Raw genomic sequence first — 22,704 nt, forward strand, 5'->3', positions numbered from 1 at the left:
CCCTTTTAGGATTTTTAGGTCAAAACCACCACTTTGAGTTGGCGTAATATGCTCAAGCTCTCATGCCCTGGTGAGCAACCAGGCTGCTGAATTCTACACCACCTGAAGCTTCCGAACTTCAGAGGCAGCCCTATGTATATAATGCATTGCAGTAATCTAACCTAGAGGTTACCAGAACAGAGTTAAGTTATCCCTGTCCAGATAGAGGCACAGCTGGGCCACCAGCTGGAGTGGATGAAAAGCACTCCATGCCACTGTGGCCACCTGAGGCTCAGGTGACATCAAAGGATCCAGAAGAACCCTAAAGCTACATGCCCACTCCTTCAGAGAGAGTGTAATACCATCAAGAGCAGGCGATCTGCCATCCTTCCGATCTAGGGAACCACCCACAAACAGTGCCTATGTCTTATCTGGACTGAGTTTCAGTTTGCTGGCTCTCATCCAGTCCATTACCCAGGCAAGATGACAGTCCAGCACATCCACTGCCTCGCCTGCAGATGCAACGTGAGCTGGGTGGGCCAGTGGCCTAACTCTGTATATAGAGATTTCCGTGTTTCTTATGCACGGAACTGTGCTGTGGGGAAATGTACATAACCTAGAAGTGGAGAAAAGATTTGCAGCGGTGGAACTGTATGCATGTAAATGTCTCTTTGTCTCTCTTCAGAAATATATCCAACTTCGAGGTGTCCTCGTCTCAGACGATCAGCTCCCCACAGCGGTCTAAGCGAGTAAAGGAGAACACCCCCCCTCGCTGCGCCATGGTTCACAACAGCCCTGCCTGCAGCACCTCTGTCACCTGTGGGTGGGGTGATGGGGCTTCCAGTACCACACGGGAGCGGCAACGGCAGACGATTGTCATCCCCGACACACCCAGCCCCGCCGTCAGCGTTATCACGATCAGCAGTGACACGGACGAGGAGGAGGAGCAGAAACATGCACCCACCAGGTGAGGAGGTGTAGGGCCTGTTTGCTGGAGCATGGGTACATTGTCCTCACACCTGGTCTGAATGTGCAGGCATGTGCAAGAGAGAGGAAGTGAGAGGTTTAGAACTCTGGTCCGTCAGACCATGGCTACATTAACATCACTCACTGGAATCAATTTAAATGGCCATTTAAAGTGCTTTTGGGACATGGGTGGTGCTGTGGGTTAAACCACAGAGCCTAGGGCTTGCCGATCGGAATGTTGGCGGTTTGAATCCCCGCGACGGGATGAGCTCCCGTTGCTTGGTCCCTGCTCCTGCCAACCTAGCAGTTTGAAAGCACTTCAAAGTGCAAGTAGATAAATAGGTACCGCTCCAGCGGGAAGGTAAACGGCATTTCCGTGTGCTGCCCTGGTTCACCAGAAGCGGCTTAGTCATGCTGGCCACATGACCCGGAAGCTGTACGCCGGCTCCCTTTGCCAATAAAGCGAGATGAGCGCCACAACCCCAGAGTCGGTCACGACTGGACCTAATGGTCAGGGGTCCCTTTACCTTTACTTTTAAAGTGCTTTCAACAGTCATGGCTTCTCCCAGAGAATTCTGGGAGCTGTAGTTCTTTGAGCATCCCGAGAGCTCTTAGGCAGCCCCAGAGCTACAATTCCTAGAGTTGTTTAACAAGCAGTCACTCTGCACAGGGAACTCTTTAAGAATTGTAGCTCTTAATATTGTTTTAAAGGTGGAAATTTTCACAGCTAGACAGGGCTCCTGCTGGACCCAGAGCAAATTCACTGGTGTGTGCTAGGTGTGAAAGGCCCATGATGTTCCTGCTCTTTACTATACCTTACAAAACACATTTCATACGTTAACCATACATCTAGTGAAACATGTCAAATGCTAGAACTATTTTTTTTTACTTTTTTAATTTAATGTGTAGGGTTTTTCACTCCACTGTTCAGCCAGAAAGGCTCCCAGATCTGCTTACGGTTATTAGCAATAAAATGGGCTCTATGCTCAGATTAACCATCTAAAAAACATGACACAAAAGGAAAAGAGATTAGGAGGGAAGACAGGGGGAATGAAAGTCAGACACTAGTTCTTAGCCAACTCAGGCATTTAAAAAGCATGGGCCTAGCCAGGATTTTTGTTAGGGGGCAGAACCTCATTTAGCTATGGATTTTTATTGATTTTGAGGGGGTCAACTGCCCCACCCTGCCCCACCTTGGCTGTGCCCATGTTTACAAGGACTTTATAACTTCCCAATGAGGTGGGAAGATAGCTCCCTGCAGTTTCTCCGGCTGCTGGATGGGGCCAGGGTAATTTCCCTCTTGTCGTGTTGGTCTTCCTGGGAGAAGAAATTCACACTTTCATATCAAAATGGGAAAAGGCACTAAATGCAATAGAAATTGGTGGCCAAGATTAAGTCTGTAAAGAATGAGTTGAGATTAAATGTCTTGATCTTGTTCCATGCATTGGGGCTCCCCTACACACAGGTGCTCCCCTATCCAACACTGCCTCCCCATTCATTTCAATGGAACATGCCAACCTTGAGTATCTATTCTTTCTATGTGTTCCGGTCAATGTTGGGTAGTGGCTGAAGTATTTTGGACTTTGAGCAAGAAGACCTGAGTTCAAAACTGACTGTCTCTCAGTCTAACCTGCCTCACAGGGTCGTTGTGAGAGTAAGCGTGGTGGGGGACTCATGGAGGAAGGATGAAATAAAATGTGAAATACTAATAAACAAACGAATGCAGAATTGGATTCGATGAAATTCTCATGCATCCAATTCATATTCATAACAACACACACAGGTCACTGGATTAGTGCAATCATGCATTGCATTTTATAAGGCTGTGGTTTCTGTGTGTGTCTCTAATTGGTTACAGATAGTCCTCTGTTTCATGCATTTGGGGTGCCTCAGAATCATGATGTATGAACAACCAGCCATGTTATGGAAAGTTCCATTAGTCTGAAAGTTCCATTATTCTGAAAAACTAACACTCTGAAACCCTAATTATTTATGTTCAGTAAACATTTAGCTATGTCAGCATTTTGAAGGCTCTACAGTTTAGGTTAGGCTGTGTATGCATAGAGGCAATGCACAGTGCTGCTTGGTGGCTGTGAAACCTATTCAGAGATAATTAGGGATTAGTTCTTTCTCTCCCCACACCCCCCTCCACAATTTGCTCCAGAAATAACCCAAAGTCACTGTATTAATATCCTGGACATACTTTGAGTGCCTGGAAAATTAATTCAGTCTCCAGATGGGATCCAGATCAGGCCTTTAGGCCCTGGCTTGCAACAATGTCAAGCATGCCAAACATTGCTACAGGGACAGGAAAATCTTAATTTTGGGTTTCATAATGATGATGCTCATATGGCTACGTTTGTTCCATATCAAAAACAATCAATTATAAATAAGGATGCAGACAAATGCCACGCAATATGGGAAGAATTTCTCACATTGAAATAACAACGTGGATGCACAATATCTAGTCCTGTTCCAAGATTTTCTGAATGCAGAGTCTTTTCTTGGATGGCAACCCTAAAGTGTAGGGTTTTATTAGGAAGTAAGCCCCATTGAATTTAGTGGGACACACTTCCATCTAAGCAGGCATAGAATCAAGCTGTAAATGAAAACGGCCCAGTTCACAAGTTATGGTAAAGCATAGTTAATGTGTGATCCCCAGTGTGATCCCTAGCTTAGTCTTATGTCTGAAGTGGAGTTCATTGTTTGTTTCACTCAGGCAAACCATGGTTGTTAAGCCAAGAACAAACCGTGGCTTCGGGCCTTGGTTTCGTTGAAGTGAATTAACCCCTGACCCCCAGTTTGCATGAAATGCTAAGTGAGGGATGGTGGTTTGTTGCTCCCACTTGCACTCAGGGAGGAGCAAAGCAAGAGTTATCTGCACGTGCATAGTAAACCATGGTTTACTGTGACATAAGAATGAGATACATGGAGCATTTTTATAAGGTTAAGAAAAATGACTTCTTGTGCTAACAGTGCAACCCAATCATATTTATTCGAAGTAAATCCCGTTATTGTCAGTACAGTTTATTCCCAGCTAAGTGTGCGCCAGATTATATGTACACTTACTTGTTAATAGGTCCATTGAACACATTGGAACTTGCTCCAAACTAAACATATAGGATTGTGCTGAAGAGGTTGAATTTCGATCCGCTATTTTTATGCATGCATTTTGCGTAACAGTTTTTAAATCAATAGGCGTTTTACACTTGCTGTCAATTCTCATGATTATGAGCAACAGCAAGGAATGCAATAAGAAACCCAGGGGCCTTCGAGTGTAACGTAATGAAAGATTGCCACCTCGTGGAGACAATGGATAAGTGTGTAAAACTGAAGGTCATATATACTGTGGAATTTATATTAGATGAATTTTAAAAATTAGCTAAGTGCATAGTTCAATTTCTTGCCCAAATAAATGACCCGGGAATCAACAGGCGCTGGCTGTTCAAGTGATATTATCATAGTGCCACATCACTAATGTGTGACTAGGCTTTCAGTTCAGAGGTTTTCACCAGTATGCTGTGCTTGAAAACTTAGCTTAGCCTAATTTAGAAAGCGAAATATAAAAGTTAAGAGGAGGATTACAGCAGTCTTATAAAAAAGGACAGCAAGGTCTTCAACGATAATTTCCTCACGATCTCTTAGAATGGATGAGTAAGCACAGTTAAGGATAGCACCTTCCCTGCCCTTTCAGGAGATGTGTGGAAGGGCAATTCTTGACTTTTGTTTATTTACGTAACAAATCTCTACCCTGCTTATTAACCTGAACCAGGACCCCCCCCCCAAGCAGCGAACACAAGCATCAAATTACACTAAAGCAAAAATAGAATTCCATCTAGAATTCCACGGAATTCAATTAAGAGTTTTAACCCATATACACAGCCTATAAAACAACAGCACCCAAGACTATAGCCTCGCTAACGCAGAGCCCAAACCCCTTTTAATAAATTTGGCGTTTATATACAGAGCTTCAATAGCTTCCTTGCAGGGTTCCTTCCCCAACGTTGGATGAGAGACAAGGAACACAAGAAAGGTCCTGTTGTTTTATCTCTGCAAATTCAGGAAAAGGGCTGGCATGGGAAAGCAAATCCATTCTGTCACGGTGGATGGTTGGTTTGGGCCTTTGGGTTACTTCTGACAGCTGCAAATAGCTAACATCTCCCTCTAGAACAGGCTTTCCCCAACTTGGGTCTCGAACTGTTTTTGAACTACAACTCCCATCATCTCTGAACACTGGTCCTGGTAGCTAGGGATGATGGACCTGTCCAATGCATTGACAATGTTTTGATTTTTGACTACTGTTCCTCTACTGTGGAACCCCAGGAGCGCTGAGAGTGCCATCTTTAATGTAGTAGCATTTCTAGATTTACAGTGGTTCTGTACTCAATTCTCCCAACCCATGTGGGAACTGCAGTTACTATGATTATTACCCTACCCTTCATCCTAAGGTCCCAACACTAAAGGTTACAACAATAAAAACACAATGGTTAAAAACAGTTTTAAACAACTTAAAATTACAGTTTGCCCTGTGAGCCCCACCTTCCTTGGGGTTCCTCAAGCCCTGCGTCCTGAGGAATCGCAGATGCCAGGGAACCCAGGCCGGGGAGCACATGAAGGGACCGTCAAAGGTCTGAGGTAATTATTGGGGCTACTTAGGGCTAATTAAGAAAGCCCTATTTGCCGTGAGGGAAGGCAGAAACCTCCCCCTCCTTCCCTGAGGCTACTTAAGGCCTGTGTTCCCTGAGGAGACGCAGAAGCCAGGAAGCCCAGGCTACGGAATTGCTGCCATCAGCTCCTGAAGTCAGCCTGAGGTTATTTAGCGCTACTCATTAACATTTTTAATTGTGAACTGCCTTGGCAAAAAAAAAAAAAGGCAGAATATAAATGCAACAAGCAACTAACTAAAAGTTCAAAAATGCCGTTTCCCTTGAACTAGCTTTTTTAAAAAAAAATTAATCACACTAAGCCTTTTAGTAGCAGCAGCAAAAGACATGGAGGGAATACGAAAATTTAGCGCTGAAAAGCTTCGGGGGAAACCCCATTTGGATTCTTTACAGTGTTTGCCTCCCCGTGAGATGGCTTCCGCCAACATACCTAATTGCCAAGTTCTTTATATACACGATCTGTTTCTTGTCGTCATTTTACAAAAATTGCAGTTGCTATAACAACGTAATGCAATTGGCAAAACATCGCTGCTGTTTTCCGTAGTCGGGCTTGTGTGTGTGTGTGTGTCTTTCAGAAGATGAGCCATTTGAGCAAATTTCTGCAGTCGCCTACTCTCTAAAGTAGGTAGAAATGTGGAAGGTGTTCTGTGGGAAATTCTCAGAAGAGTAGTGTGAATCCAAAAAGGCCGGTGTATTTTGTGTCACAAACTTGTAGCACGACACAAGGGAGGTTGATGCTAGTTTCTCATAATTTCTTTCACATCGTTGCAGGCAGATTAGCTTGAAAAACTGCTTAGCCTTTCTGAGTTCACACTAACCTAGGGAGAGAGGCAACACAGTGAATGTAGAAGCAGAAAATGAGGGATAATGCATCATATCCAGACACACTCAATTTAAATCAACTAAACAAACTAAACATTTGTTCCAGTAGCACCTTAGAGACCAACTAAGTTTGTTATTGGTATGAGCTTTCGTGTGTATGCACACTTCTTCAGATACACTGAAATTCACACGAAAGCTCATACCAATAACAAACTTAGTTGGTCTCTAAGGTGCTACTGGAAGGAATTTTTTTATTTTGTTTCGACTACGGCAGACCAACACAGCTACCTACCTGTAATCAACAGTTGGTCTAAGTTCGGGGTAGCCAATGTCCTGCCCTCCAGATGTTGGCCTCCAACTCCCATCAGCCCCAGTCAGCGTGGGATCATGGGAGTTGTAGTCCAACAGCATCTGGAGGGCACCACATTGATTAGCTCAGCTCTGAGATGTATTCACATTTTGAGAGTCATTAGGTTAAAAACTGGTGTGTGTGTGTCTCACAAGTCTTCAAAATAAAGAGAATGTAATAAATGTTAAGTGCCGCCATTGAAAGGACAGCCTGAGTTTGCATTTATGCACTGGCGCAAGCGGAAGCCTAACGCGGGAAGGGCCTGGTTTTGTTTTGCAGCCCCCTGTCTAAGCAAAGGAAAAATGTCATCAGCTGTGTAACTGTGCATGACTCCCCCTACTCTGATTCCTCCGGCAACAACAGCCCCTATGCAGTGCAGCACCGAGGAGGGAACAACAACGGAAACAGCTACGACACGAAGGGAGCGCCGGAAACGCATTGCAACGGCAATCCTCGGACGATCATCGTGCCGCCACTGAAAACGCAGGCCAGCGAGGTGTTAGTAGAATGTGATAACTTGGCACCAGGTAGGTTGGCAACGTCTCTCAGTGTAAAGCAAAGGCCTTAGAATAGGAGTTCCCACTTCATTCAGCAGGTCCACAGCGAGTCTGTGGATTTGCGGTTGAAGACGGGAGATGGTAAATCCACTGGATTAAATATTCATGCTGCTTTTTAATTGTCCTTTTATTGCTGCTTTTATTCCTTCTGTCATATTTTATTGCATTGCAATTTCAATTCCATTGCAATGAAAGAAGCAAGAATGATACAATTTAAAATCATACAGCATGTAGCACAGCACACTACGAGTGTTGCAACAGGCAGAAATAACATTAATTGCTCCACCAAGATCCTCAGCAGTTTTCAAATGGGGGGAAAACGGTTGTGATCCACTACCCTAGAGAAGAATCCCTTCTGCTTCAGGATCTGTCTTCCATGCTTTCAAATCCCTGCTTGGCCATTATTAGCAGGTTTGCTGCATTTCATTCATGTCATACAGCGGGGATGGGGAACCTGTGATCCTTCAGATGTTGTTGTTCCTAATACTATTTAGAATTTAAAGAATTTATATATCACTCTCGGTTCAGACATATCACAGAGGTATACTAAACAAGTAAAAATAAGATACAATAACAATACATTAAATCCATCTGTAAAACCAACAAGAACAATGTCCCAACAGTCTTGCATGGACTCCAACTTTCATTAGCCCCAGGCATGGTCCATGGTCATTGGTGATTGGGCTTTGAGTCCAACAACATCTGGGAGGCCACAGGTTTCCTATCTTTGTGGTACAAAAATATTTCATTTTATACAGACCAAGGGACTTGGGGGGGGTGTTGGAGGGGGAGTGAGTCCCTAGCAGTTATTTCATGCCTAGCAGACTCCACTGCAGACATCCCGGAAGGGAGCTCGCAAACGCTTTGCTTCTCCCTGCTCCTATTTGCAGATGTGAGAGGCTAAACTGTGGTTTGGCTTAGCAATGCATAGTGTTTTAAGTTCTCTCCGTATAATCCACAAGCTGTAGTGAGGAGAGATCTCAGCCATGAGTTCCTGATGGCACGGCGTGGTAAGTCAAACCTTGGTTTAGCTTGCCACCGTGCAGCAGCAAAAAGTCCTGGAGAGGAGCATAGGGACTACAGGCTCCTTTCCAGGAGTTTGCGTGCTCTCGTGGTTAGTGTGTTGTGTGAACCAGCTCAGTGTGTCAGGTGCCACGCATGGCCTTGGGACAGAGTTGCCTCTCAGGTCTTGAATGGCCTTAAGCTAAAGGCTTCTGATGACTGTTAGGCATGCATGACACCATAAATGCACGCTCTTTCCCCTGCTGCAGTCACCACCAGTCACCACTCGTCCTCCTACAAGTCGAAGTCCTCCAGCATCGTGACCTCCACCAGCGGTCACTCTTCAGGGAGCTCGTCTGGAGCCATTGCCTATAGGCAGCAGCGGCCAGGACCACACTTCCAGCAGCAGCAGCCTCTTAATCTCAGCCAGGTAAGCAAAGGGAGAGTGGAGAGGGAGCAGGCAGGCAGGAGGCTCCTGCAAAATCTTTCCAAGACTGCCCAAGAAGTGGCACGACCCACAGGAGACTGCCTATTTTCATTCAGACCAGCTTTTGCAGATTTCTTTGTGCTAATCTGGCTTCAAGTGCAGGGATTCTTTATTAATTTGAAGCATTTTCACCATGCTCTTTAGCCAAGAATGTGTTCCTAGAGTGGCGTAAAAAAACAACAACAAAGCAGGAGGAAGACATTTCTTGCTCTCAGGCTTACATTCCAAAAAGGCATGGCATGCAAGGAAAAAAAGGGTGGTGAGGGTGGAGGAAGAAAGAAACCAGCCACTAGTAATTAAAGTGGCTATTACAACAACTGGGTGGGAGGGAAACAGTTCAGGTAGCTCGACAGAATTGCTGCTGCTGCTTGAGAGTTTCTCAGCAGACGAGGTGGGAAAGCCTTGTGTTCCTTCTCCCCCTCTCTTGTTCTTCAGCCTGAAGCTGCTGATTTTTGGATTACCCAAGAGTTAGGAAGTAAGGTTGGGAACAGAGCTAATATATCTTTTCAAAGGATGTTCATGAAAGTGAGTGCCAAGTTCAGGCTCCTGCAACCATTGGTGAGGCCCAGAAATCTTAACCAGCTGCTGGCAAGGGGGTTGGGATGGGGCACAGGTAGAATGACAAGCGTGACAGTGGCCAATCCACCTCTCAAGAAGAGCATCTTGCCATCTTGAATGCTGGGGCCTCTCTTTTGACAATTTCAGGGTGCTCGTGCATCCCAGCTAGGAACTGAGCACTCATACAGGTCTTTCAGATATTCCTTGCAGGAATGGGACCAGTGGATGGTTGCAGCATTGCAGGAAATGCAGTTTGCCAGGCAGAGGAGAGAGATTGCAACCGCCAGGGAAGCCAGAAACCCAGAAACTGTGCATGATGGAAAGGGATAGAAAATAGGTTGAGATTTAAGCCTCCCGAGAGCATGCTGTTGTGCTTGAGAACTGTGGCGATTAAAACTTCACCCTCGTTTTGTTGGCGCTCCTCTCTGAACAGGCCCAGCAGCACATCACGACGGATCGCACAGGGAGTCACCGGCGGCAGCAAGCCTACATCACTCCGACAATTGCTCAGGCACCCTATTCCTTCCCACACAACAGCCCCAGCCACGGTACGGTCCACCCCCACCTGGCCGCGGCTGCAGCTGCTCACCTCCCCACGCAGCCTCATCTCTACACATACACTGCGCCGGCAGCTCTGGGCTCGACGGGGACGGTGGCCCACTTGGTGGCTTCCCAGGGGTCGGCCCGCCACGCTGTCCAGCACACCACATACCCAGCCAGCATCGTCCACCAGGTTCCCGTCAGCATGGGCCCTCGCGTCCTTCCATCGCCCACCATCCACCCAAGCCAGTATCAGGCTCAGTTTGCCCACCAGACCTATATCAGTGCGTCTCCAGCCTCTGTCTACACTGGATACCCCTTGAGCCCAACCAAGGTCAACCAGTACCCTTACATCTAAAACGCTGGAATGAGAGGGCGGCAGATGGGGAAACGGCGGCGGCACACACTGAGAGGGAAACGTGGCTGCTTTTGTTCTGAAGGACACCGCAGGCGAGCAAACAATGCAACGGGAGGCTCAAATGGAACTTGAACAGAGGAGACTTTGAGGAGGCGGAAGGAGAGTCGAGTCGATGCCAGTCCTGCGCTTTTTATTTAAAAAAGGAAAAAGAACAGAAAAAAAGATAAAACAAAAAACAAAAACAAATAAAACATTCTGCACCAAACTACGTAGTGGGAGAAGTGGAAGGGGCCATCGTTGTCTGGCCCCGTTTTTGGATAACTTCCCCAGTAGAACTTTTACAGATTATTTTCATCTGACTACGTTTAGGAATTTGCTGTTCAAAACCTCCTAATACAAGGTTTCATAGGTGTTTGGGTATATATATTTTTTAAATTAAAACCAAGAAGCATACAAATTAGGGATTTATCCAGAATTTCAAAAGGGTTATCGCTTTTGTCGTTTGCACTGGTTGCTGTAACCCAAAATAAAGGAACAATGAAAAGTGTGATGTGTTTTCTGTTGGGAGGGGGCGAGCATAGGATGAAGGGTGCTTGGACTGTTCCAGCTCCCTCATTCTCAGGCTTGGCAGCAGGGGCAGGTTAGACACACACACACACACACACACACACACACACACACACACACACCACACACGCTAAGCAGAAAACACTATTGGGTGAAATCAGGGGCAACAGAGATATTTGTTCTTACTCTAAGCACCCTGGATAAATCCCTGAGAATTGTTGTTCTTAAAAGAAAAGCGTATTTAATAATGTACAATAGAATCTCATCTTCTTTGCTTTGGAATATTTTCTTTCTTTCTTTCCTTTTGGGTAACCCTTCACCGTTTGCAGTCCAATCCTAACGTTCCCTGCTCCAGCACATAAATGCATACCTTGGGACTCTGCTTGGTAGCTAACCCATCACAGCGCCACATAGCATGGTGCCACGCTAACGTTGCCGTGACATTGCCGTCCCGTATTGTGAGCAGATAACACAAACCCAAATGTTCAGGATTGGGCTGTTAGTGTAGGAGTAGTTCTAGCTTGACCTTGGTAGAATGTAGCACTATATGACACATAACACCCTTTTTTCTACTTTGTGTTCAATTCCAATGATACCAATAGACTATTCCTCAATGTGATTGCACAAAAAAGTGATATAACATAGGCATGTAACAAATGTGATTGTCCAGGTATATATGTGTGTGTGTGAGTGTGAGAGAGTGTGTGTGTGAATGTGCTCATGGGCGCACTGATGCTGCCTTCTCTTGTGGTGTGGTCCTCAGCACAGCCATTGCAAACTGTCACAGTCTTAGTTTTACATCATTCCCTTGTAGTGCCTTACCAAACTACAGTTGCAGTTTTAAGGGTTTACTTCCACTGGTACGCCTAGAAACTGACTGAGGCTGGTTGGAAATTAATCTCAATTCTTTTTTCTTCTTTTGACTGTTCTTTATTGTTGCTTTCCTTCTTCTAGACTTTTTTGATCCTTCTTATTATTATTATTTTCATCTTTATTGGGTAAGTTGCAAAGGTCGAGGGAGAGGGGTGGTGTGGAATTTGACTGGAGCGAGTTGGAAATGGGAATTTGAAAGGACCCAGACTGGCTCTTAGGCCCGAAAGCAGCTTTCCAGGTAGTTCCGTTTTGTTGGTGGAGTTACAGATTTAGTTTTCTGTCAGGATGCTTAGTTCTGCCACCAGGCCAATTCTTTGCAGCTTGGTATTCTTACTAAAGCATAAACAGAAGAAGAAGAGGGTGGGTGAGTGAAGGCAGGCTTGCTTTGGATCAGAAACACGTAGTACCTCATGTTAAATTCCAATGTCTGGACTGGGGAAGTGGGGGGAGATGATTAGCTGGGACAGACTGTATATAGATTTTCACTTGAATGCTTTCAGTGGGGAAAAAAGAAATAAGAGAATTGGGAGGACTTGTTTCTAGAGCATCAGACTCAGGTTTGCTCCAGAATTTTTTATTTTTTTTTCTGGAGAAGTGCTTGCACTGGCACTTGGGCAGCTGGGCAAAGCCAGTGGCGCTACTTTGAACTGGGTTATGCAACCTTAGCAGGAGGCCTGAGCCCAATGCCCGGCGGTAGGGGGTTGATCACTTCTAGGCAGTGTGTTCTGAAGGTCCTTTGCTTATGAGATGCTGGCGCTAAGCCTGACTTGGAGACACAGTGATGAACCGCGTCGTGGCTCATATGGTGCTTTCTTCATTCCCCCCCACCATCTCATTCGTATAGTGGATATTTTGTTTTAATCACTGTTCAGGTTTGCTATCTGGGCTCTGTATCCTCAGCTCCGAATAATCTGAACGCTCTTTTTTAAAACAAACAAACAAAACAGATTTCCAAAGAGAAGCTTTCGTACCATGAAGCAGAGTTTTGAAGGTTAGAGGGAAACTGTAAAATGCTACACCAATGCAAGTGGGTGCTTCTGCTGTGTTCAGTGCTTAGTATTATTATTATTGTTGTTGTTGTCGTTGTCGTCGTCGTTTGTTCCCTGTGGAGATGTACTTGTATCGGTGGTCTGAGGCCTGTCTGCCTGCATAGCCGCTCAGTACTGCTACAGCTGTATTTGTGACTTCAGACAAAGGAGTGTTTAGGCAATATGGTAAGATGTTGGGATATGGCAGGTCAATTAGCTGAGAGAAGAGGGAGGGATCCCAGGAGTGGTAAAGGCGAAAAGGTTTCTCAAGAGGTAAGTTGGCAAGAAAGACAAGCACAGTTGTAATATCTTGAAGCGGGCACTCGTGTTTTGCCTGGAGGGAGTGAGGAAGAGCTCTCACCATGAATACTTGGTTGGACACAGTTGTTTTCCTACGGCAAAACCCTCAAATTAACCCTCTTTTTTTCTCATTTAAAACTAAGCACCATTTGGTTTTCTTGTTTTCTTCCTTCTCCCCCTAAATGTAATAATGTAAATCCTAGTCTGATCTTTCATTGGTTCATGCACCTTACATTTTCACATTCTGGAGAAAACTCTTTTCAGTTCCTATCCCATTAAATAATTTCCCCCAATTTCTCAGTGTAACACGTTTCATTCCTCCCCTAGCCTATCACATCTAGAGTGGAAGCTTCATGCTGCTTGTGTCATTGAGAGGAATAATTTTCTTATGTTGTTGTTGTATGATTGTTATTAATTTTAATGTGTTATAATTATGTTTTACTCTTGTTTTACCCTTGCACATGCATTCCTGCATCTTCGTATTATTATTATTATTATTATTATTATTATTATTATTATTCTCTCTTAATAGGGGATTGGTTGTTATTTAAGTAGGGTCCCCCCCCCCCCGGTGTCAGTGGCATTAGAATGCTTGTTACACATGTAGGATTCGCAGGGAAAGGGAGGAACAGGGAAACTGGTTGAGAAACTAGTCTAGATCACATGAAGGAAGAAGCAGGATTATAGACCCAGTTCAGTTGTAACAGGAAACCATGGTTTCCTGCTAAGTGAATGAGCTATGGCAAGTGCTGGGCTCTAAGGTTTCCCCCTTCTCACTGTTTTTTCCACACAATCAAGGAGTTGCTCAGAAGCATTCCTGTTTTAAGCTAACCACAATTCTCTATCATGTCTGAACTCTGGAAGCTGTGGTTTGTTGAAACTCTGGTCAGTGAGAACAAGCCAGGATCTGAAACCATGGTTTGATTTTGGCCTGTTCTCGCTAACTGTAGTTTAAACAAGCTTCAGTTCCCTGAGTTTGAACACAGCAAGGAACTGTGGGTAGGTTAAAATCTGAAACGTGCATCTAAATCTCCTTTTCTGGTGCATGAAAGAGGAGAAGGGAAGGAGAGAGAGTGTGTAACCCCAAGGCTTGCTGCACCTCACTCACATAGCAGGAAATCATTTCCCCCCCCTATTAGGTCTGAACAGGTGCCATATTGTGACTGCTAAACAATGGCATACCATTGCAGTTTCTGATACCTTTATGTTATATCCTCACATTTCAGAAGCGTGTTATTTTAGGCACAAGCCAAACAACTACTTTTAGCTTCAGAACTGGATTTAAGGAGGATACTGGAATCATGTAGACTGACCTTGCATTATAGGAATTGATGTCTGATGCTTTGCTCTGATATCAAAGAACTTAATAAGCAAGGCTTTATTACCAGGTTGAAAGCAGTGGGGATGTTAAGACTCTGGATTTCATGGTCTCAGGCCCGACCCACGCATGAGGTGGAGTGAAGCAGCTGCCTCAGGCGGCAAAATCCCCTGAGGCGGCATTCCTGTGGGCACTCTGCCTGCCCACTACTTCTGCCAGAGGCAGGGCAGGCAGCACAGCTGCAGCGCAAGCGGTTCCAGTTTTGCCTCAAGTGGTGAGACACACTGGCTCTGAATGGTCTTGTGGGGCCTCATCTTGAGATGGTAGCATGTGTTAAGGTCACTTATTACAGTCGTACCTTGGATCTCAAACGCCTTGGCTCCCAAACAAATCGGCTCCTTAACGATCGAAACCCAGAAGTGAGTGTTCCAGTTTTCGAACGATTTTTGGAAGCCGAACGTCCGGCGCGGCTTCCGATTGGCTGCAGGAGCTTCCTGCAGCCAATCAGAAGCCACACTTTGGTTTCCAAACGTTTTGGAAGTCAAACGGACTTCTGGAACAGATTCCGTTCGACTTCCAATGTATGATTGTAATGTGATATGGCTTGCTGCATTTGGGGGCCTTCCTGCTCATTCTGTGAGTGGGATCCTAGACTTCTGCCCCAAAATCCTGTTCTGGCTGTACCACTCAGAGAATGCTTTACAGTCCTGTAATCAACTGAAGGTGTGAGTATTTGTAGTTAAGTTTTCCACTTTAAGAAATTCAGTGAGGAGGTTGTGCAGTTTCGCCCAAGTGTGATGATATTTATGGTGCTAGTTAAAGAAAGTGCATGGTTCGGTGACCGGAGCTGTTGAGTGTTGAAAACTGAAAAACTCAGAAACTGGGTCTAAGGTATGGTTGTCTGTTCTGTCCTTGATCATTGCTCAAGATTAAAAGCTTGATTGTGTGGCAAAAATAGTTTGCATATCCTCCTTCCCTAAGGACCTAATGCTTTCTGTTCGTAATTAATTCTTATTGATACTTGTGATGTTTTAAAGTTTTGCTAGTTGTACACAAAGATGGTATTTATATTTTTAAGAACCTCCATCCTATTCTCTTTTTTAACACTCAACTGAGAATGCTGATCCTCTTCTACAACATGGGGTTTTTTTTTGCAGAGAATCTTCTTCAAGAGCACCATTACGCCATACTTGATTAATTCATCTCCATTGGTTTATCAGGAATGCAAGTGATTGACTGGTTTGTGGCAAGAAAGGATTGGTTTTAATTACATAGACTGAGGTGTTTTAGTTGTGTATTTTGCTTTGTTTTTGATATTTGTGCATGCAGCTCTCTTTTTGGTTCTGATTTTATACAACAGGAGACTGAAGGGCTTCGGATGTAGCGGCGACAAATTCATAGACTGTGCAGATGTGTGTTTTTCTCAAGCTAGGTTGGAAAAAGGACTGGCGGTGAATCCCAGCCTGGTCAGAGGGTGGATTAGTTTAGAGGCCAGTGTGAATGAGGAAGTAGCTAAATCAAAAAATCCAGAGATGAAATTGACATTTGCAGTACTAAAGGGGAATTGTGAGTTTCTTCTACAGGCAGAGATGCAAACAGTGCTTTTCTGAAACTTTTTTTAAGAAACAAAACACACAATCATAGTAAGGTGCTGGTGTTTTTGTTTTATTTTTAGTTTGCTGGAGTCAACTGGAAAGAAGGGAGTGAGAAGGAAATATTGCTTTTGGGGGCATGTCCTTTGGAGGCTTATAAATATAAATACGTCTGGTTAAAACCCATGAGAGGAAGTGACTGTTTAATAACAGTAGTATAACAGTACTAGCATCTAGGTGAAATCATGGCTGAAATCCTAGATACACTTCTGTGGAAGAAAGTCCCATTGAACTCCATGGGGCTTTCTTCCGTGTAGGGGTATATAGGAGTGCATAGTAAAATTGCAGCGCCTCAGAGAAGAAATGGTTTAATGTAGTGTGAACTTTGGAAGGAAGCAGCCTGTAAAATGGAGTAGGTTGCTGCCCTCTAAAAGTGTACGTTTTCATGTTAACACAGTGATATAATAAGCCTTTACCCATAGCAGTTTCCTCGCTTAGGAAGGAGGCAGAGATTGTTTTTATTTTGCAAAACTTAACAGTTTGTACTGTTCCAAATGACAGTATGCAATGAAGGAACTGCTTGCTTAATGAATGGGAGCAATGCCATTGGAGACCTGGGTAATTTCTCCCCTAAATCTTTTATCAGCTGACAGCACAATCCTATACATGTCTACTCAAAAGCAGTAAATTCATTTAAGTTCAATAGGACTTATTACCAAGTAAGTGGGTATAGGACTGCAACCTAAACACCATTGTTTTGAACTTCTTCCAGTTTCAGTGAATTTGGCCCTGTACTTAACATGATGACTAATAGTTTCATCTTCCCACCCTCCCCCTCATACTAGCTCACAGGCCAATGAAGGAATGCTTCTGTCTCCCATCCTTTGTTTTCTGTATTCTTAAGGGACTATACCTCAAAATTTGGCTTGAAATAAATTACGGTTTACCAAACTTGAAGGAAAATTTAAACCCACGCCTTTCTTTAACCAAAGAAAAAAAGTAATAAATATGTACCTTAGAATATGTCTCTGCCCATTCAAAGTTCCCCAGGCACATGTTGTGACTTTTTGGACAAGACACGCTACGGAGTACCATTTTTTCCTTTCTGTTCTTCCACGTTTGTCACACTTTTAACATTTTTATTTAACATACTGCGTTTGAAGAAGTTTGCTTGGGAGAATTCGGTCCTATTTGCTGCTGCTGTGCAAACCTTACTGTGACTAGGTGAAGTTTTGTGCCAGTGCTGGTAAAGATAATCCATCTCTAGAGATGCCCCCTATTTGGGGGCTGATAGGAGCTGTGGGTCACCACCAAGGCACCAGATTCATAAATGCTGGCATGGGGCAGGTGGCATTCTCTGCCCCTTCCTGTGTCTGGTTTTTGTTCGGTTCCTACACACTATTGGTCTTCGTGCCTGCAGCGGGAAAAAGGGAGGACTAGGCACTCTTGAGCCACACTTCCAGTTCTCATCGTCTTACTGTTGTCTTATCTTACTGTATAAAACACCTGGTGCATAAGCTAAGACTTTCTTGACCCAGAACTGTCAATCAGATAGAGCAAGGTATCCAACTCTATACTATATTATGCGTTGTTGAGTTCCAGGTCACTTATGCAATATTTCCCGTCAGGCAAAGCTGATTTCTGCTGCTCTAGTACTGGGCCATGGTGAGAGATCATTGGGAAATGGCCCTTCTGGGTATGCTGCTCTGTTCTACCATCACACTCAGTGGCTGGATCGTGTTGTAGCTTTTCTTTAAATCATTGTCGTCGTAAGGGTTGGATTTGTATCAGTCGGCTGAAGAATTTAGCTTGCTTCTGCAGATACTTTCCCCTGTTCTTACTCGGTGGTGTGGGGGAATAACCACACAGGGATATTTATGTATTTGCAGGGCGTTAGGTGCCTGTGAATTTTGCAGGATTTGCCAAGCTGGGCCAGCGGAAGAATAATAATACCACTGAATGTAAACAAACAAAACGGGGGAAAAGCTCTTATAGCAGAAGGAAACATATATGTAGCAAGTGTGTCATTTTGAGTGGGCAATTAGCAGAAGTTGTCAGGAGCCTCCGATAGCTTGTTTTTTCTGAATATAGCAAATAAGAGTGAAACTATCGTTTCTTATGTACGGGTTAGTATTGTCCTTCCAGTTTTAGCAGTGCTGCTATACCAGACTTTTGTGTGCATATTAAGAAAAGAAAAGGTGTATATTAATCTTTTGCTTAATGTAGTTAAACTAAGAAAGGCAATACTAAAAGCATCCCCCCCCCAAATGTGATGTTTTTACTGCACTGATAGAAATTGTGGCATCTCTAGTCTAATTCTTCAGCTGTAGGGGAAGTTCCATGCCAGTTCGCACAAATACCTGTGTGTGAATGGAACCCATAGGCCTCTCCTTCCTTCCTTCCTTCCTTCCTTCCTTCCTTCCTTCCTTCCTTCCTTCCTTCTGTCATGGAAGAGGTGGGGCAACACTGCTGAAAGCAAATGAAATGTCTCACTTTCAGGACAAAGCTAAGAACTAAAGGTGCTGGGGTGCAGCTAATAATAACAGAACTTTTTAAAAAGGCAGTACATTTTGAGGAAATTTGAAATACTTTGGTCTGGAATTTCTATTAGAAAATATATGCATTTGCCATCCATCTTTATTATTATTTTTAACACTACTTTTTGTATTTTTCCTTTTTGCTTCTTTGCTATGGTTCTAGAGTAGACTCTCTGTGTTCTAGATGTTTCTAACTTTCTAGAGCTCACTGACTCCATTGGAAGCAAACCCACCTGATCAGGATTCTGGATTCCAGTTGGTTCAACAAGGATTCCAGAATTCTGATCAACACTTTGTTTTATAAATAAAGAAGGATTAAAATATTTCTCTTACAAAAAAAACTGTGACCTAATGGCAATAATTACCTCAAACGTGGGCATTCATCTTGGTTTTAGCCTTTAAAAATAAAAACAAACAAACATGTAGCCAGCTTGAATTTGGGATTAAATATAGATATATATTAAAATGCCCACCCTGGTCATTGTTGCTTTGAGTGATTCTTTAAAAATAAAACAATGAAACCAAGGATTAAATTACTCTTTTATGTATTTTAATTAATTGTGATATTGAAATGCACATGTAATTATATATGTTCATTGCTACTGTAAAGTGCTTCGACCTTCTCGAAGATATGTAATGAATCACATTTTAAACCAATATGAACTGAACAACCGACTGTGGCTACTAAACATTTTCTGGTTGCATTTTATAGTTACGATGTTTTATAGTTTACATTGAAACTGGTACTTTCTAACTAAATGTTCTGTTTTAATTATACCTTCAGAATTTCAACACTGCTGTCCCTTTAACATTTTAATTTTTTGCGCTCTCTCTCTTTCTCTTTTAAGTAGAATTGTGTCTTCAATGTGTACATTCTGTTCTGAGATATAACATAGTAGGTAGAAGGTCAGACCAGATAATTCCAAAGTTAAGAGGAGCAAATCACTCCGTACATATTAACAACTAAAGCCCAACAAATGACCTATTTATTTTTTAATTAAGAAGGAAGAAAATAATAATAATTGAAGCTCTTGGGGACGAATCAGGAAGCACAATAATTCCCAGCTAGCTCTTTCCTTTAGGCTCCCATCCTAAACACACTTACCAAGGAGTAAGCCCCAACAAACACATTGTGACTTGCTTCTGAGTAAAGCGTGGGATTATAACCGCTGAAATCTTAACCTGAACAGACATAGCTATTGTGAGAACCAAGTATTCAAAGCAAGCGGCGTATTGTATAGCGAGTGGCTTGGAGCTCGTGAACACACAGATGGGTAATGCTGCGAGCTTGCCAGCTTTATAATCATGGGAAGCAGAACTGTCTGCTTAGAAATGGCAATCGTGGATCACAGGTGCATTATGCATTTACTTGTCCCTGAAATTTTTTGGAAGCCCTGCACTTGGTATGCCTCTCCCAAGCCCCCCAGGGTTGATCAATTGGCAGCTGTATCCATGGAAATCTTAAAATGCAGGACTAGCTACCAGCAACCCATGCACATGTCTCACAGCTGGGAAACCTGTGATTAAGTCCTCAAGTACTGAGACAAGAAATCCTTGGATTGTTTTGAGAAACAATGACAGGCAGTGCTGTATAATTCTGTAATCATGCAGTCTATCTCATTTGTCACTTGGAACCCCCTAAGCTAAATATGAAGAACTTGACCAGTACCTTGTAAATTTAATTTGCCTATTAGCCAATGACAGTTTATCGGATGCTGTTTTGTTTTCGTATTACCAGCTGTCGCGAATTATGTGTTTGGACGCAAACGGTCTTTTGCTTTCGTTTTTCTCGTCGAGTCCCACTTATGTTTCTTTGACGTGTGAGGATTTCTTTCTCTTACTGTCCCGAGTAACCAATGAATGGAAACGTTCTGCTGGGCAAAGAGGTGTTTTTAGACAATAAATATACAGGAACTGGCACAAAAACGACTTTATCCAAACAGCTGGGCTTCATTGTGGAGCTGACAATCTCAGCAAACTTCCTAACATTTGTTCAGCACTGGCAGATTAAGGAGTTGCAAGGAAAAGGCAAGGAACAGATTGTTTTTAGGTCCTTGTTAAAATCTCTGCTCCCACTGGATTCAGGGGGAGCCCCCCCCCCCCCAGCCCCTTCAGCCAATTTAAAGCCATGGTTTCCACAGTATAGCTCACATTACCAAAGTGAACTTGGCATGTGGCTGTGCCGCCATTTTGAAAGCCTAATGGGAAGCCTGTTAGGATTTTAGGCCTCAAGAAAACTGGAAGAGGTTGGGATTCCCTAGCCCTTGGGCACGGTTAACAACAAATAACTCTTTTACCGCCCTTAGCAACCACTCAGTTCCCCTTTTATATCAACGCTAGTCGTGGAAATATCACCGTAACCCCACTGAAAGGGCTATAGATTGTCTTTCCAAACCCTGGGCTTGGAGTCTGTAAAGCACAAAGGAGTTTTTAACATAGCCGTCTCCTCAGAAAGGGAAATGCAGCCTTCCCTGCTTTCACTTTGGGGTGGTAGCAAGCAGCGCTTCTTTCTTTTCCTCTATACATTTTGGGAATTTTTTCCCCTTTCTGAGGTGGTATTTCCCTCGGCTATTCCACAGCATGGCTATCTGAGGTGCAGAAAACACCTCCTCATCCCTTGTGCTTTACCAGCGAAGTTAAAAATATAAAGCTAGGCATTTCCCAGTGCCAAATTTTTACACAGACAGAATTGGAATGTATAATCTGAAAATTCTATACCAAAATCAGTATTTTTTTTTTCTTTCAAAAGAGGGGGAAATAATAGCTTTATTAGAAAGGGGAGGAAGAAAGGGGATATATTGGCCGTTAGAGTCTTTTTGTGGTAGTTAAAATAAAAATTGGGGAAGGTATTTGTGAATATATGGACTCTTTTAACCCATAGTTGAAGGGATGTTTTATGCCTCTTAATTTCCCATAAACCCAGTACAGTATGCTTTGAATTGAATGAAAAACACATACTACATGGGGGGGGAAATTGGGGGGGGGCAAAATTATTGAAATATATTCCAACGTAGAAAGACACCTCCCCACCCTTTCACCTGATTTATATTTGTAAGGCTTTTGCTTTTTTTCTAGATACAGTATCATCTCAGCTCAAAAAACCCATGAAAGCCCTGGTTGGTTGTATTCTTTCACTGTACGGTTCTGTATTCGAGTGTTAATCCATGTTAAAACTTTGTGAAAATTATTGTGTGCAACCGTATTTTCTTGTGTATTGTTTCTTTTCTTTTCTTTTTCTTTTCTGTGAATTGTCCCCTTGGTTTCCTTTCTTCCCTCCCACTTTTGTTATTTTTCTGTTTTGTTTTCTTCTGGTAATGTCTTTGGGGGAAAAAAAACCCAGAAAAGAAACTGACGTGTTGTAGAACTATATGTAACCTATTCCTTAGTCTCATATTATAGGTATGTTATAAGAATGGATATTTTACTTGGCTTTAGAATGTTTTACAAGAAAACTAATTCTTAACCAATCAAGTTCTTGCTACTAAAAAAAAGAAAAAAAATGCTTGTGTTTCTCATCATGACGTTGTGTGCTTCTAATTAATAATCATTTTCGTTGTAGAAAAATGGAGTGAATTTATATTAGACTTGAAAACTAATAATAGCATTGTAAATTTATGAGATGATTTTAACAGAAAAAAGCATTATAGAAGAATATAGTTATTTTAATTGTAATATTACTAACTGTAGGGTGAGAAAGGGCCCCCCGTTGTGGTGAACTATGTTATAGCTTGTTATTGACAGTTTCTTTTTGATCATTTTTTCGGTCTCTGAGGTGAAACGAGTTATTAATCAGAATTTGTAAACTCACATATGCATATTGTATATGTGTAGAAATGTAATCACACTTTGTCTTGGAATTACATTAAACTGTTTTAAGTCACTGCATCGTCTGCTAGTCTTTTAACTGGCATGGGTGTGATCGCTATCCTATATGTATCTGAGTAAGTTTTATTGAGTTTAATGGGACTAACAGCCAGGTAAGTGAGAACAGGATTGCAGCCTTAGGCTTGCTTTTAGTTTCCTCTAAAAGTCTTGGAAACAGCATGTGATGAAGCTTGAGCCTGTGTTAGGTACAATTTTTAATATCTGTCCTGCCCAATAGGATGGCTGCCTTTTCTGAGAAGCGGAAAATGTTGGAGATCGTAGAGAAGTTGTAATTGATATGTGATACCTTGTTTTCTCATTTCCTATTTTGTTCGGTGTCCTA

General features: G+C 43.1%; 1 protein-coding gene across 4 annotated transcripts in view; it reads left to right on the forward strand.

Moving 5' to 3' along the window:
- HIPK2 (homeodomain interacting protein kinase 2) overlaps positions 1 to 22,377 on the forward strand; it is a 172,697-nt gene extending 150,320 nt beyond the window's left edge. For 3 of the 4 annotated variants that reach the window (XM_028746878.2, XM_028746877.2, XM_028746880.2), the window contains exons 12-15: positions 665 to 946; positions 7,060 to 7,307; positions 8,609 to 8,769; positions 9,818 to 22,377. In XM_028746878.2, coding sequence (XP_028602711.2) covers positions 665 to 946; positions 7,060 to 7,307; positions 8,609 to 8,769; positions 9,818 to 10,282 — 1,156 coding nt within the window. In that variant the 3' untranslated portion in view covers positions 10,283 to 22,377. The remainder of the gene's footprint in view (positions 1 to 664; positions 947 to 7,059; positions 7,308 to 8,608; positions 8,770 to 9,817) is intronic. The other variant, XM_028746879.2, reaches the window with a different exon arrangement.
- Positions 22,378 to 22,704: the final 327 nt, after the last annotated feature.

Source organism: Podarcis muralis, chromosome 10, assembly GCF_964188315.1.
Source record: "Podarcis muralis chromosome 10, rPodMur119.hap1.1, whole genome shotgun sequence".
Lineage (NCBI taxonomy): Eukaryota > Metazoa > Chordata > Lepidosauria > Squamata > Lacertidae > Podarcis > Podarcis muralis.